Source organism: Danio rerio, chromosome 16 (assembly GCF_052040795.2).
Source record: "Danio rerio strain M-AB ecotype USA chromosome 16, GRCz13ab, whole genome shotgun sequence".
Classification (NCBI taxonomy): Eukaryota; Metazoa; Chordata; class Actinopteri; order Cypriniformes; family Danionidae; genus Danio; species Danio rerio.
Window position 1 is genome coordinate 60,980,001 of NC_141036.1, and position 15,000 is coordinate 60,995,000.

At 49.2% G+C, this 15,000-nt stretch overlaps 3 protein-coding genes across 10 annotated transcripts in view; 2 read left to right on the forward strand and 1 right to left on the reverse strand.

Annotated features, from left to right (window-relative positions):
- Positions 1 to 2,179, reverse strand: part of nipal2 (NIPA like domain containing 2) — an 8,376-nt gene extending 6,197 nt beyond the window's left edge. The window contains exon 1 of one of the 6 annotated variants that reach the window (XR_015512176.1): positions 41 to 175. Coding sequence is in view for 1 of the 6 variants with exons in the window: in XM_087288183.1 (XP_087144309.1) it covers positions 1,935 to 2,006 (72 nt within the window). In the remaining 5 variants the exon portion in view is untranslated. Of the gene's footprint in view, positions 1 to 40; positions 295 to 1,795 lie in introns of those variants that run through there. The other 5 variants (XM_087288183.1, XM_087288186.1, XM_087288184.1 and 2 more) reach the window with 5 other exon arrangements.
- A 236-nt stretch (positions 2,180 to 2,415) lies between these two features.
- On the forward strand, positions 2,416 to 4,948 carry kcns2 (potassium voltage-gated channel modifier subfamily S member 2). Its single transcript, XM_087288160.1, has one exon. The coding sequence runs from the start codon at positions 2,416 to 2,418 to the stop codon at positions 3,808 to 3,810; it is 1,395 nt and encodes a 464-aa protein (XP_087144286.1). The 3' UTR covers positions 3,811 to 4,948.
- Positions 4,949 to 5,008: 60 nt separating this feature from the next.
- LOC147833529 (uncharacterized) overlaps positions 5,009 to 15,000 on the forward strand; it is a 20,614-nt gene continuing 10,622 nt past the window's right edge. For 2 of the 3 annotated variants that reach the window (XM_087288294.1, XM_087288293.1), the window contains exons 1-2: positions 5,009 to 5,273; positions 7,236 to 7,321. In XM_087288294.1, coding sequence (XP_087144420.1) covers positions 5,123 to 5,273; positions 7,236 to 7,321 — 237 coding nt within the window. In that variant the 5' untranslated portion in view covers positions 5,009 to 5,122. The remainder of the gene's footprint in view (positions 5,274 to 7,235; positions 7,322 to 15,000) is intronic. The other variant, XM_087288292.1, reaches the window with a different exon arrangement.

A 15,000-nucleotide genomic window follows, 5' to 3' on the forward strand; every position in this document is an offset into this window, starting at 1 on the left:
CAGACATCAGCAAGAGAAGAAGATCAGCAGATATACATACAGCTCCTCCGGCACGGCACGCACGCACTGCTAGGACTTTCTGAATGTGTGTGTGTGTGTGTGTGTGTGTGGAGTCTTTGTACAGGCCAGGACAATAGTGTTCAGTCAGTGTGTGTGTGTGTGTGTGTGTGTGTGTGTGTGAGGCGGGGTCAGTGCTGTGCTGGATGGACAGTAGATCTATTATCTTACATTACAGCACATTCTTGCATGATATCACCAGTGTGTGTGTGTGTGTGTGTGTGTGTGTGTGTGTGTGTGTGTGTGTGTGTGTGTGTGTGTGTTTAACAGCCTGGCCGCTCTACAGTAACAGTCAAATATTGTTATGATTGGCGGGGGATAAATAAGCTCCAGGGTAAGGCTGATATATGCGCTGCCCTTTACTGTGTTCAGGAGTTGTGACGGACAGAAGAGGTTTGAACAGAAGCTCCGCCTATCCCCAAACACACACACACACACACACACAATCAGGTGTTTTATTAAACTCACCCACTGATTTAGGCTACACTACTGTAACTACATGTTTTCCCATGTCTGGGAAACATCCACACACACTCATCCTAGAGCACCTAGAGGAAACCCATGCAAACGCAGGGAGAACATGCAAACTCCACACAGAAACACCAACTGACCCAGCCGAGACTCAAACCAGAGACCTTCTTACTGTGAGGCCACAGCACTACCCACTGCGCTATTGCGTCACCAACCCTGACCTAAAGATCGTTTATTTATGATTAAATTGATTTGACATGTAACCCATTTGGGTTCGTCTACTCAGTGACCCAGCATATGTTAGAGAGCATCTCCAGGCTTTTCTCAGCTTGACCCTGATGTTCTGATCAACAAATCATCTACATCCTCATTTACCTCACTCTAGAACACACTGGGTTGTTTATTAATTATTACACTTCAATTACATTTGTATCCCAACTGTTGGGTTTGTCCACATCTGACCCAGCGTCTGGTTAATACAACCCAGCACTCATTAAACTGCAGCTGTTTCAGAACTCATGCCATGCTCGACCCGACACTCTGATCAGTGCTGGCTTGTATTAATCAAACACCGGGTCAGATATGGACAAAGCAAACAATTTGCCATACAAATGTAATTAAAGGGCCTCACAGCAAGAAGGTCTCTGGTTTGAGTCTCGGCTGGGTCAGTTGGTGTTTCTGTGTGGAGTTTGCATGTTCTCCCCATGTTGGTGTGGGTTTCCTCCGGGTGCTCCGGTTTCCCCCACAGTCCAAACACATGCGCTATAGGGGAACTGATCAACTACACTGGCTGTAGTGTATGAGTGTGTGTCCGAATGTTTGAGTTTGTGTGTTTCCCAGTACTGGGTTGCAGCTGAAAGGGCATCCGGTATGTAAAACATATGCTGGAATAGGTGTGTTGGTGTATTGTGTACGCATGTTTAGAGTGAAATAATGAGCACCATATTATCAGGTGAAATACCACGGTAAAGAGAGTTTGCAATCTGACTTTCAGATGTGTTTAGCTTATAACACACACACACACACACTGCTCTGCCAGAGGCATGAATATAACGCTGATCTCTATAATCTGTCAATTCAGATGACGAAATGGGAGATTATAGAACTCTGAAATCAGTGTTATACTGCCTATAGCTCACTCACAATACCGAGACCAGCGTCATTTAGTCCAGCTCGATGAGTGATCTCAGAGAAATGAGGAGAACAGGCGTGTTTACACACACACACACACACACACACACACACACACACACACACACACACACACAGCTTGAGCTCCAGGTGAGGAAGCTCCACAGTCGCGTTTGACTCTGTTCCTGAGCTCTGCCTCCTCTATTCTGCTGTGATTGGGCTTCTGTGTGTCACGGTGCTGGTTCTGGAAGCTGACTCCGGTCTAACACACAGACCTGATCAGGGAATATTGTCAGTGTGGACGCTGATGTGTGGGTACCGCGCGCCTCATCATCACCCGTCATCATTCACAGAGATCAGCGCTCGGCATGACGCGTCTCTGACCGCGCGCGGCGCGTTAATGAGCAAAACAAAGCTGAACGTGAGCCCGCAGAGATCAAGACACTCGCGTTTGTCGGTTTCCAGACACCGGTGATGTCCCGGTGCGCTCTGTATCGGTAATCCGCGTGTCAAGCTGTTCGCGCTCCCGGTCTGTGTTTCCGGTGTCGTCACTGTCTGTCGGGTGCGCGCCTGTGAAACGCAGAAGTCTGAGAGATGTGAATCGTTATCATCAACGTCTGATCCTGCGATGCGACGCGGCGGCCATCATGCTGAGGGAGCGGCACAGCGCGTCTGCTCAAGCGTTTCTCCCGCGCGCGCGCTTTCCTGCACATTCGCGCCGTGACTGAGCTGTTTTCCCGCCTTTCTGTTTCCATCATGTCGTACCACAGTTGTCCAGAGGAGGGCGCTATCCGCATCAATGTGGGCGGCTTCAGGAGGCGGCTGCTCTCCGACAGACTGTCCCGCTTCCCTGAGACGCGTCTGGCCCGACTGCTGCGCTGCAGCTGCAGAGAGTCTGCGCTGGAGCTCTGCGACGACTACGATGAGTCCGAGCGGGAGTTTTATTTCGACCGCAACCCGGCGCTCTTCCCATACGTTCTGCACTTCTACAACACAGGCCGGCTGCACGTGATGGACGAGCTCTGCATCTTCTCCTTCAGCCAGGAGATGGAGTACTGGGGCATCGACGCGCTGTTCCTGGACGCCTGCTGCAGCGCTGCCTACCACTGCCGCCGCATGGAGCCCGCCGGGGAGCGCAGCGAGCAGCACAGCACCGCCTCCTCTGTAGAGCAGATGCTGGAGCTGTACAGCGCCGCCGGGAGGTTCGAGACCCAGCCGCTGGGCAGGCTACGCCGCAGGGTGTGGCTGACTCTGGATCACCCCGGGTACTCCGCCTGCAGCCGGCTGCTGAGCGCGCTGTCGGTGCTGGTGCTGCTGGCCTCCATCGCCTGCATGTGTCTGAACAGCATGAGTGAGTTTGCGCTGCGTGACGCCGCCGGTCGCCCCCACGAGGACCCGCGCTTCGAGACGGTGGAGCGCCTGGGCATCGGCTGGTTCACCCTGGAGCTGCTGGCCAGACTCGCTGCAGCTCCAGACCTGCGGCGCTGCCTCCTGCAGCCGCTGACGCTGATCGACCTGCTGTCCGTGCTGCCCTTCTACCTGGCGCTGCTGCTGCAGCTGGCGGAGAGCTGCCCGTTGCTCAACCTAGGCCGGGCGGCGCAGGTGCTGCGGCTGATGCGGGTGCTCCGCGTTCTGCAGCTGGTGCGCCACTCCACAGGTCTGCGCTCGCTCGGTGCCACCCTCGCCCACAGCCTGCAGGAGGTTGGCCTGCTGCTGCTGTACCTGGCCGTGGGCGTCTGCTTCTTCTCCGTCATGGCCTACACCGTGGAGCAGGAGGGCAGCGAGGGCCTGGGCAGCGTCCCCGCCAGCTGGTGGTGGGCCACCGTCAGCATGACCACCGTGGGCTACGGGGACGTGGTTCCCGCCTCTGCGCTGGGCAAGCTGACGGCTGCCGCCTGCATCCTGGCGGGCATCCTGATGGTGGTGCTGCCCATCACGCTGATCTTCAACAAGTTCTCTCTGTTCTATAAGAGGCAGCAGCGTCTGGAGCTCCTGGTGCGCCGCTGCCCGCTGGACGCTGGCCTGAAGGTGGCGCCGGCGCTCCGGCTGACGGATTACTACACACACAAGATGAAGAGCCTGATGGCCAGCCTGACCAACATGAGCCGCAGCGAGCACAGCGACCACAGCCTGGAGCTCACACTGCACTAGCTGCACACTCTGTGTGTGTGTGTGAGTGTGTGAGAGAGTGTGTGTGTGTGTGTGTGATTCTGTGTGTGTGTGTTTGTGCACTTGTGTGTGTGTGTTTGAGTGTGTTTGTGCTTGAGTGTGTGTGTGTGTGTGTGTGTGTGTGTGTGTGTGTGTGTGCGCGCTTGTGTGTGTGTGTTTGTGTGTGTTTGTGTGTGTGTGTGTGTGCTTGAGTGTGTGTGTGTGTGTGTGCGCTTGTGTGTGTGAGTGTGTGTGTGTGTGCTTGTTTGTCTGTCTGTTTGTGTGTGTGTGTCTCTTTCTGTATGTGTGTGTGTGTGTGTGTGTGTGTGTGTGTGTGTGTGTGTGTGTGTAAGAGAGAGAGTTAGGGTAACCCTAACCCTTAGTAGTGATCCCCCTGCAGCAGCTCCAGCACAGCACAGTCAGAGAGCTGAGGAGAGCAGTATATACATACACACACACACACACACACACACACACACAGAGCTAATGTGAGTGTGTGTTCTCCGTGTTCATCACTTCAGCTCATCTGGTCAGTACAGTAGTTCAGGGTATTCGCTGCTGTATTGCCTTTAGATGTTCAGTTCACCCGCCGTGTTAAACAGGTGTGTTACCTGCTGCTGCTGGTGTGTGTGTGGTTTTGTTAGAGGACTGATGATGTTCCAGGAGGCGTCTGGAAATGAGGGTTCAGCTCATTCTGATAAATATGAGCGAGATTAACTGTTCTCACTGATTTATTATTGATTTATTCCTCGTGCTGGTCCATTATCAGTGCTGTTGTTGGTCTCTCAGCGGTCAGTCATCAGCCAGACTCTCATCAGCACCGCAGTGATGAGGATGAGGATGATGATGTTCAGACACAGTGATGATGTCATATATCTGTGTGGTGTTCTTGGTGTTGTACTGTAATATGGAGATGTGTTAAAGAGAAATGATCGACTCTGTCCTCATCTGAATATGATGTTAATAAGCACAATGTCCTGTTGTGTATTCGCCATCGTGCTGTAATTCTCCTGACAGTGTGTGTGTGTGTGTGATACAGCAGTGTTTCTTCATGATAGATATATTATTTTGATATAGAGATGTGACAGATGTTGTACAGATGTTGTATTTGCTGATTAATAAACTCTGGCTGTTGATCCTGCGCTTTCCCGCCGGGGCTTTTTTCCCGCCGTCACGACACTGAGCTCGGTTTCCGTGGAAACACGCTCACCGGTTTGTTTTCTCTGAGGTAAACAGCAGCAGCGCTAACACACACGCACATATCTGCTGCTGCTGGTGTGTATTATCTGCGCAGAGCTAGTGTGAGGACTGGATAATGCTTCGTGTGCTGGTTTGGGATGTTTCCATAAGGACTGATTCCAGCACTGATGCCGGGCTGAGCTCCGCCTGCTCTACCATCGCCCGCGCTGCGGCTCCACCTGCCGGACACACAGCGCACTGCAGCGGCACACGGAGGAGGAGCACAGGTGAACAACATGCACACACTCACACCTCACCCAGGATCACAGTTTACTCCCTATCCTCTCTCCCTCGCGAAGTTAAACCTTTCCCTCTCCTGCTGGAGACTAAAGAGGATGTCCTGAAGAAAGCTGGAGCTCACAGGAAAACACTTTGTTCCATAAAGCAAAACATTTGCAGATTCCTTCAAAATATCTTTTATTTTTCATCAAAATAAATAAACTGACTATACTGACTATACACACTGACTATAACACCACCACCATCAGCTGGTGACAGACGCAGCATCACGCTGTGTGTCCGCTCTGCGCTTTATCTGAAGCCTCTCTACAGTTCTGTGTTGCTGGCTTCAGTAAATGCAGGTATTCTGTTTATTTTGCTGCAGAGAGTTTATACAAATCATGAATGAGCATCTCAGACGAGCTTTATAAAGTCTACAGTTCATGTCAAAAACTAAATACAGACACAGAATTGCTGCAGTGCAGACTTCATTTGCCAAAGGACATCACCGCAAGAGATACACACAGAAGAAGCCTCGCAATTATAATTAAAAACAGAGAAATCTTCAGCATCTGGCCACATGTTCTCCTCCACATCACCTGATATCTTCTCTGGCCCGGCATCATGGGAAGAATTCTCTTGTTCCTTTTCCACATGAGATCAGCCCGAGAGTCCTCTTCTAGAACAGAGGATCATGTGATGGTGAACGCCTCAACACCGGAGTGGGGTTCCTCTGGGAATCTGCTGTGATTCATGGATTTGCATAACTGCAATAAGCTGTTTCTCACTGGCAGTGGAGTAAATACAGGGAATATATTAGTGTTTACTCCACAATATGAGCAGCTGTTGACTTTAGCCTTTATGAGTTATTGTCTGTGAGTCTTTGTATGAATGCAGACTGTGTAAAGCAGCTTTACTGAGATCATCAGTCAAACACATCAGGTGAAGTGAGTGAGGGTCCTTCAGCACTGTGTACAGCAGCTGTAGTGTGGTTATGCAGACCGATTCTGTCCATCATCCTCCTGTTCTTATGCTTATTTTGCACTTGATCTCATAAATATTGCTGAAAGGAAACAAGACGTGCTCAAGACATGTGTACGTCTCAAACCTGACAGTGTGCTCCAACATGCAGCAGATGCAGTGCAGGCCGCATTCTGCAGCCGGGACTCTGCGTCAGTGATGCTGGTCTGCAGATCTCCAGTGTGTCGGATGTGAGATGTTGTTGTGCTGATTGTAGAAGGCCTCCGCAGTCCGTCATCACAGTGCTTCAGTATTCTTCTTCTTCTATTGTCATTCCCTCCAGAACTGTCTTGAGCATCTGTCTGCGCTCCTGCCTCACTCCTCCAGAAGCCACCGTGTGCATTCACCGTGTTCACTGCGTTTGGTCTTGATGTTCTGAGGTGCAGCTCATTTATTAGAGGAGAACACACAGCACAGTGGAGAATCCCCACAGTGCTGCAGACTCCACGTCTCTCAGTGAGATCAGTGCAGGAGCAGCAGGAGCTGAGGAGGAGCTGAGGAGGAGGTGCTCTACTGTGCAGCACTGATGGAGACGCTGCTGCTCACTGATGATCACTGCACTATTACAAGTCTGATTCACAGCCGGTGTGCAGTATTGCTTCAGTTCAACATGACTGTCACTGTTGCAGCTCCTCACACACACACACACACACACACACACACACACACACACACACACACACACACACACACACACACACACACACACACACACACCCTGAGCTCACACACACAAGAAGAGCCGCTAGCACTGACCCTTACAGTCACTGTGAAGGTGGAAATAGATGATCATTCACTGAGCTGAGGAGGAAATGACATCATCCCCTGACACACACACTCTGTCTGAAACATAGACAGTCACACATTCCCTAAAACACACACACACACACACACACACATACTGAATCACACATTCAGACTCACTCACACTCTCTCTGATTCTCCCATAGATGAGGAGGAACACACAGGTCCCCTGGTGCAGCTCCGTCTGGAGGCCCTGCTGGGAGAACGGCCACAGCTGCTCGATGGAAAGCAGGTGTGTGTGTGAGTGTGTGTGTGTGTGTGTGTGAGTGTGTGTGTGAGAATGAGAGACCCGCAAACTCAATTACTGCTGAAAAATAGATGACCACATCACACATTCATCTGAACTTCTCCTCTGAACCCGTCCCGTCTGCTGTGGCGCAGGACACACACACACACACACACACACACACATACACACAAACACCGGCCAGTGTTTGAGTAACTGTGTGTTTGAGCAACACCTTAAACACACACACACACACACACACACACACACACACACACACACACACACACACACACACACACACACAAACACACAGCCAGACCAGTGGATCACATTGCATGGATGAACTGAATATGTGTGTGTGTGTGTGTGTGTGTGTGTGTGTGTGTGTGTGTTTATCAGAGCTGCACAATATATGCGCAAAATGACCATTATTGTGGTAATGCTATATACATATATATACACGCACCGCAGACGTTTCTGATCCATTACCTTTTTTTTTTTGCATTGATTGTTTATTTAAATGTTCCCAGTACTGGGTTGCAGCTGGAAGGGGATCTGCTGTGTTAAATATGCTTAAATAGTTGGTGGTTCATTCCGCTGTGATGACCCTTGATTAATAAAGAGACTCAGCTGAAGGAAAATGAATGAATGAAACAGAATTTTTGAGGGAAATGTTACATCATTACAGAAATACACGACGATATCACACATCTACACCGTCATGCAGCCCTAGTGTGTGTGTGTATGTGTATGCTCGTGTATGCTTGAGACGTGTGTGTGTGTGTGTGTGTCTGTGTGTGTGTGTGTGTGTGTGTCTGGACCTCTCAGACGTCTGAATCCCCTCTGCTCGACACGTTCTCTTGGAGGGCCTGAAATAGCGCTGCAGACACCGAGGGCTTTACCTCATTAGTGCTCATTAACTGGCTGATCAGAACAACACTGACACTGTCTGCTGCTGGACCAGGCCTACACACACACACACACACACACACACACACACACACACTCAGCCATGACGCAGGACTCCACTGTTCCTCCGCTGTCTCCACTGGCCTGCTTGGTTTGGGCCTTGTGTTTCTGCTCATGGATGGATTTGCTCTTCAGTGTTTGGACTTGGTGAAGATTAAAAGCACACTGAACTGAACTGAACTGAGCTGAACTGAACTGAACTGATCTGAACTGATCTGAACTGAACTGAACTGAACTGATCTGAACTGAACTGAGCTGAACTGAGCTGAACTGAACTGAACTGAGCTGAACTGAACTGATCTGAACTGATCTGAACTGAACTGAACTGAACTGAGCTGAGCTGAGCTGAGCTGAACTGAACTGAACTGAACTGAGCTGATCTGAGCTGAACTGAGCTGATCTGAGCTGAACTGAACTGAACTGATCTGAACTGAACTGAACTGAGCTGAGCTGATCTGAGCTGAACTGAACTGAACTGAGCTGATCTGAGCTGAACTGAACTGAGCTGATCTGAGCTGAACTGAACTGAACTGAACTGAGCTGATCTGAGCTGAACTGAACTGAACTGAGCTGATCTGAGCTGAACTGAACTGAACTGAACTGATCTGAGCTGAACTGAACTGAACTGAACTGAACTGATCTGAGCTGAACTGATCTGAACTGAACTGAACTGAGCTGAGCTGAACTGAACTGAACTGATCTTCAGCTCTGAGCACTGGACTGACACCGCTTCAGCTCATTAGAACTCCTGTGTTCAGCTGCTGACACACTCTACTGTAGAAGAGCTGGAGGAGCACAGAGGAGCTGAACACACTCTTCAGGAGAGCTGGACTCCTCTAGCTGTGAAGAGTGGACAACAGACACATGAAACCCTGCAGATGACCCAACACTGACTGGTGGAGAATCCGCCTCTCTCAAGAGTATAGTGAGTTTCTGGAGGAGTGAGGAGAGCAGTTCTGCTGCAGAATACCGGTCTACATGCAGACACCTCATCATCCTCCTGGAGACCGCTTCACACTCCAAACACTGGATCTGCTGAACAACACACTGAAGACGTCTGAGAGGAAGTGTGTGTTCACCCTACCCCACTGCATTGTGGGAATGTGCTGATCAGATATGTGTGTGTGTGTGTGTGTGTGTGTGTGTGTGTGTGTGTGTGTGTGTGAGCTCTTCCACCTTTGAGCTGCATCCGTCTGCTATCAGCTCAGATAATCAACGGTTCATGAAGCGGCGTCTGTCTCTCTGACCCTGAGAACACACACCTAATGCCTTTATAGTGCAACCTTTTACCAAAGCAGCCTTTGTCCTAAACACACACACACACACACACACACACACACACACACACAGAGTCCAGGTGACATGATAGTGCTCCTCATTAGAGACATTAGCACTCGTAATGCCTCTAAAACACACTCGGAGCTCATTCTCCAGACTCCTATAGCAACATGCGTGTGTGTGTGTGTGCTAATGACATCGGCCTGCTGTCTCTTTACGACACACACAGACAGACACACAGACACACACAGGCGGAGCGTCCACACGCGGGCCTGTACGGCTCATTTGAGTCCCCGGTCCGCCGTTGTGACGCCAGTGGAGCCGCGGGTGCGAGCGCGATGGAGCCGCGATACCTGCTGTTATCTTATCACAATCGACCCGCTGACGATAAGAGCTGCCGGATCCTCCTGGAGAACACGCTGATCAGTCCACATGCAGGAGCGCTTGGGTGCCGAGTTGATGGAGGAGCGTAGAGGGCGCCAAAACACCGGTGTAGTAAAGAGAAGAAGAATAACCAGAGGACAGATCCTGATGATGAGCTCTGATCTGCTGAGGATCAACTCCAGCATCCGTCCACTCCTGTCTGCTGTCCGGTCCACTGAAGCTGAGTTACACTTCCACTACAGGACTCTTTCAGCTTAGTCTCTTTATTCATCAGGGGTCACCACAGCAGAATGAACCGCCAACTATTCCAGCATATGTTTTACACAGCGGATGCCCTTCCAGCCGCAACCCAGTACTGGGAAACACCCATACACTCATCTCACACACGCTCATACACTACGGCCAGTGTAGTTGATCAGTTCTCCTATAGCGCATGTGTTTGGACTGTGGGGGAAACCGGAGCACCCGGAGGAAACCCACACCAACACGGGGAGAACATGCAAACTCCACACAGAAACACCAAACTCAAACCAGTGACCTTCTTGCTGTGAGGCAAACGTACTACCCACTACACCACCGTGCCGCCCTACAGTGCTCTAGTGAACTGAATTGATGTCTGAGATATGTCAAATATGTCAGATGTGGCAGATAGGATTATAGATCTCCTCAAGACTTTAAAATGTGGATGTGAAAATATTATAAAGCCTTTATTGACATGGCTATTCCTGAAATAGGAGGCTTTTTAACATTCTTTCCACATTATTTGAGTTCCCTGGACTGACTTTTGCTGTTTATTCTGATGAATCCTTTACCTAAAGGAAACTAACACATTATTTAAGCTTCCTCGAGCATTTTTGTTTGATTTTTAGTCTATAAACTTTATTTAGATTTTGCTATTCAGTGTATTGAGCTGATTCTGACCGGCAGGTTATTTCAGTAGACATGATTCTCGAATGAGACCCTCATTATATGTTTATAAAGTAGTGAATTTGATGAATATTGACAAGTTGTCATTGTCATGATTGATCATACTCTGTGTTCGGTTCGGTTCGGTTCGGTTTGCTTTTATGGCTGTAGAGCTTGCACAGACAGGAGAATGAGCACAAAGTAAGCGCCGTTATTAAACACACAGCCGAGACATTACGCTGTAATAATACATGAAGAGTTCAGATGCAAAAACCTCTAAAAGGCATTTGATATTTTCTTCTGAAATCAGCATTTGTCTCAGACTCTTGTGTGAAGCTCAGAAATGTCTCGTTTATAGTGATGAATAAAGTCTTTCATTGCTTTAAAAGTGAAATACTTGATCATAAACAGGAGGATGAGGAAAATGAACACTTTAGGAGAAAGCTTCAGATGGCATTTACAGGGTTTTGCATCTGAACTCTTCATACGTATAATGATGAGCCATTGTCCACCCGAGCTCAAACAAGCCTTGACGACTTCATGAACAGCCACAAAGCCAAAAAGAAGAGCAGAATCTGCTGTGCCCTGCTGTTGTTTATGAGGCTGTAAAGGCGAACGGTTGCCCTTTCTCGAGAACGCTCGCTGCGCGTCTAAATTAGAAATAAGGTATGGAGTCAATCTAGGGCCAGAAATACTAGCAAAACAAAAATAAAGTATTGAGCAGAAATAATAAATGCAAATCTCCAAAAATCACAAAGGAACAATTTATTTTTGAGAAATAAAAATGAATTTTGCTAACAAAAAAAAACTGCAAATAAAAATTAAGCAGTGCAAAAAACTAAAATATCTGCATATAAAATAAATAAAACTATAAAATATAAAAAAATACATTAGCTAAACATTATTATTATAGCATTGCCTTTACAAAACCAAATGTTGCAAGGGAACTTGGGCATTTATGGCAAGCCCAGGCCTACCGGACTGTAAAGGCCTACTCACACTATGCTATCTGAACCGTGTCCAGGCCCGTTTCCCGGATCGTTTGAGAAGTGTGAGTGCTCTGAAACGCATGGTTCACTTGGGCTTTGGCACAGTACACTTGTGTGTGAGTGCAGAGCGTGCCTGAGCCTGAAACTGAAGACGAGTCGTGACTGTGAGGGGCTGTTTGATCTGGATTATTCATCATTCTCACTGTTGAGTGAACACACACTGATGTAGAGTATTACACACTCAAAGCCCTCACTGCAGCACAGCTGATCTGCAGCACACCTCCTCACACCTGCAGCAGCAGCACGTCATGATGCATTCTGAGCGTCAGCAGTGGCGGATCTGTTCAGCAGGAGATCTGACTGTGTGTCACGAATATCACACCACTAAACCCAGATCACTCAAGAAGTGTCCACTGAGCTGAGCGAGAGCGCTTCTCCACTGAACAGCACATCATCATGACCCGAAGGTAGTGTGAGTGCGGGCCGTCGGGGGAGACGGGAGGGGGCACAAGCCTTGGCCCAGTTCAAGGCAACTGTACATAGCGTGAGTACACCCTGAGACCACCTCAGTGACACTGTGTCTCCAGCTGCTGATAGCCCCTTTCAAACACACAGACTTTTCCAGGTCTCTATGTGTGAACAGATCCTTTTTGAAAATACTGGTTAATTCATTCCACACACACACACACACACACACACACACACACACACACACACACACACACCGAAAGGGGACCATTCAGCAGTGGAGACACTAGCCTGATGAAGGTGACCCGTACCGACCCGTACAGTACTCCTCAGTGGAAACGGGCAATAGTGTTCCCTGTTTTACTGTAAGGGAAGTGTCGTCTGAACACTCCACAGCAGGTCTGATCTGCTGAACTGGTGTTGTCATTAGCCTGCTGTGCTGGAGAGCCATTATAGTGCTGCTCACATCTATATTTACATGATATATTACTACTAATATTGTTATTCAAGATACAGATCAGTGAGAGGTGTACGTCCAGTTTTTACAGAGCAAACACATCTTGTTCTGACGTCCTGCAGGGGGAGCAGGGGTTAATAAGGGAGTCAAGCCCCCTGTAGCTGTCAGTGTGAGGAGCCGACTGTGATACACATATATGTGTGTGTGTGTGTGTGTGTGTGTGTGTTTCCGATGTGTCTGCAGTAGTGCTCGCTCCAGCATGATCTGCAAGCGGAGCTCGGCCTCTCCCTGCTGGGAATCTTCTGCCAGCTTTATTACGAGCAAAGGTCTTCAGCAGCTGGCACTGCGTATCTTATCTAACATCAGCCATAAATCCTGCAGCTAGAGGAGAGACATCTTCACACATCCAGAGCTGGAGGAGAGAACACACACACACACACACACACACTCCGGACACTTATCTGATCGGGGTTATGTAGAGTCACGCTCAGATCCTCCTGCAGATACAGCACTGATCCCGTCCTCTCATATCCTCAGAGCAGAGGAAACGGCATTACAGGCATAACACTGTCAACAGCAGCGATCAGACTCCTCATGCCACAACACAAGCATGCTGCAGTGTTTCTGAGCCAGACTAGTCAAGTGTGCTACACTGTGTATACTACAGCATCTCCAGCTGTTGGTCAGAGAGAGCTCCAGCACACTGCAGAGGGAACTATAGTGAACTGATAAACAGCTGCAGTGCACTTTAGCTTTACTACAGTAAACTGCGGTGTGTTGTAGGATAATATACACTAGTGTTGGGTCATTTGTGGATGTTACTGTGATTGTTGTGTTTCCATAGCAACAGTTAAGTGACCACAGATTAAAAGCTCCTTCATGATACCCATAAAGTTAGGTCGCGTCCCGAATTGCACACTATGCACATGAACACTCAGCTGGGCAGTGTAGGGTTTAGTGTCATCCCGAACGGAACACTAACTTTATTTACGACACGGAAATTCACACCGTTTCCCGGGCGACATTTACTGTTCGCCAGATTAGTGAAATAAATGAGCAAACAGTAAAGCAGCTGATGAGTACAGCTGTGTTCTCCATCAGGAGGCGGCATCATCACTACATGAGGGATTATGCTTTCACAATGCAAAATAAACAAAATAATCCAACATCAGTGTCCAATAGTCCCTCCCCTTCATCAGAAGCCCCTCCCCTACATTGATATCCCCTCCCCTTTGCCCGAAGCCCCCCATTCTACAGTAGCTCCTCCTCTTTTACGTGAGCAAGCCTCGTTCTAATCGTTCTAATCAGACTTGATGCAGACGCACTGTGATTGACATTCTCCCGCTGTACGTGTCATTAAAGGGGGAAAGCCCCGCCCACTTGTTTCTCCATCTCATTAGCATGTCCAGCAGGCCTGAGTGAGAAGCAGCCGTCTGTCCATTCGCCATTAGAGTGTTTGAGCTGCTGAAGATGATGTCAGCAGACTAAGAGGATTATAAACAACCCAAACTCATTCTGAAAACGTAGTCCTGCGTTCATTTTTTTCAAGCGAACGCTAAGGGGCGGTGTGACGCTGTTCCCTATCGCGCTTGCCTGCCGGCCGGCCAGCCGACCGCTTACCTCCTTGTGGAGGGCTTCCCCGCTTCTACCCGTTTGTCCAGTTCACCGTGTACGTCAGCAGGCTCGAGATGCAGAGAGGAGTTGACCACGGCGATCGGTTTTGAGTCCGGGGAAGAGCGGTTCCAGCAATCAGGTAAGACAAAAACAAAATCCCAAAAATTAAGTGAACGAGTTTCGTAACAGGGTGAGAACACGGTGAAATCCGAAAACGCGGTAGAAAAATCAGGGCTTTTATTTTTTTGGATGGCTTTTGTAAACTGTTGCTCGGGTTTAGGGAAGCGAGGGGGTGGGCGGGTCGATCGGTAAAATTGGTTGGGTTCAGGGAAGGAGGAGGGCGGGTCGGCCGATTGGCCGGTCGCGCAGTCAATCATCCGGTCAGTCGCACAGCGGCCTCTGGTGGGTTCACGCGAGAACAGCGCGGGCGCGAACCGCACTCGCGAGAGGCGTCTGAGGTGCGAAAAGCGCACAATAGCGGCCTCTCGCTGATTCGCAAAAACAAAAACTGCAGCCGTACGTACTCGCCGGGACGTATTCCGCGGTCTCCAGAAACATCCGCGGGACTACGTTTCCACAATGAGGCTGGGTTGATTATAGATGTGGAGTTCTAGATG

Excerpts from the sequence above, each read along its gene's own strand:
- kcns2 (XM_087288160.1), top strand. The coding sequence starts at position 2,416 with ATGTCGTACCACAGTTGTCCAGAGGAGGGCGCTATCCGCATCAATGTG.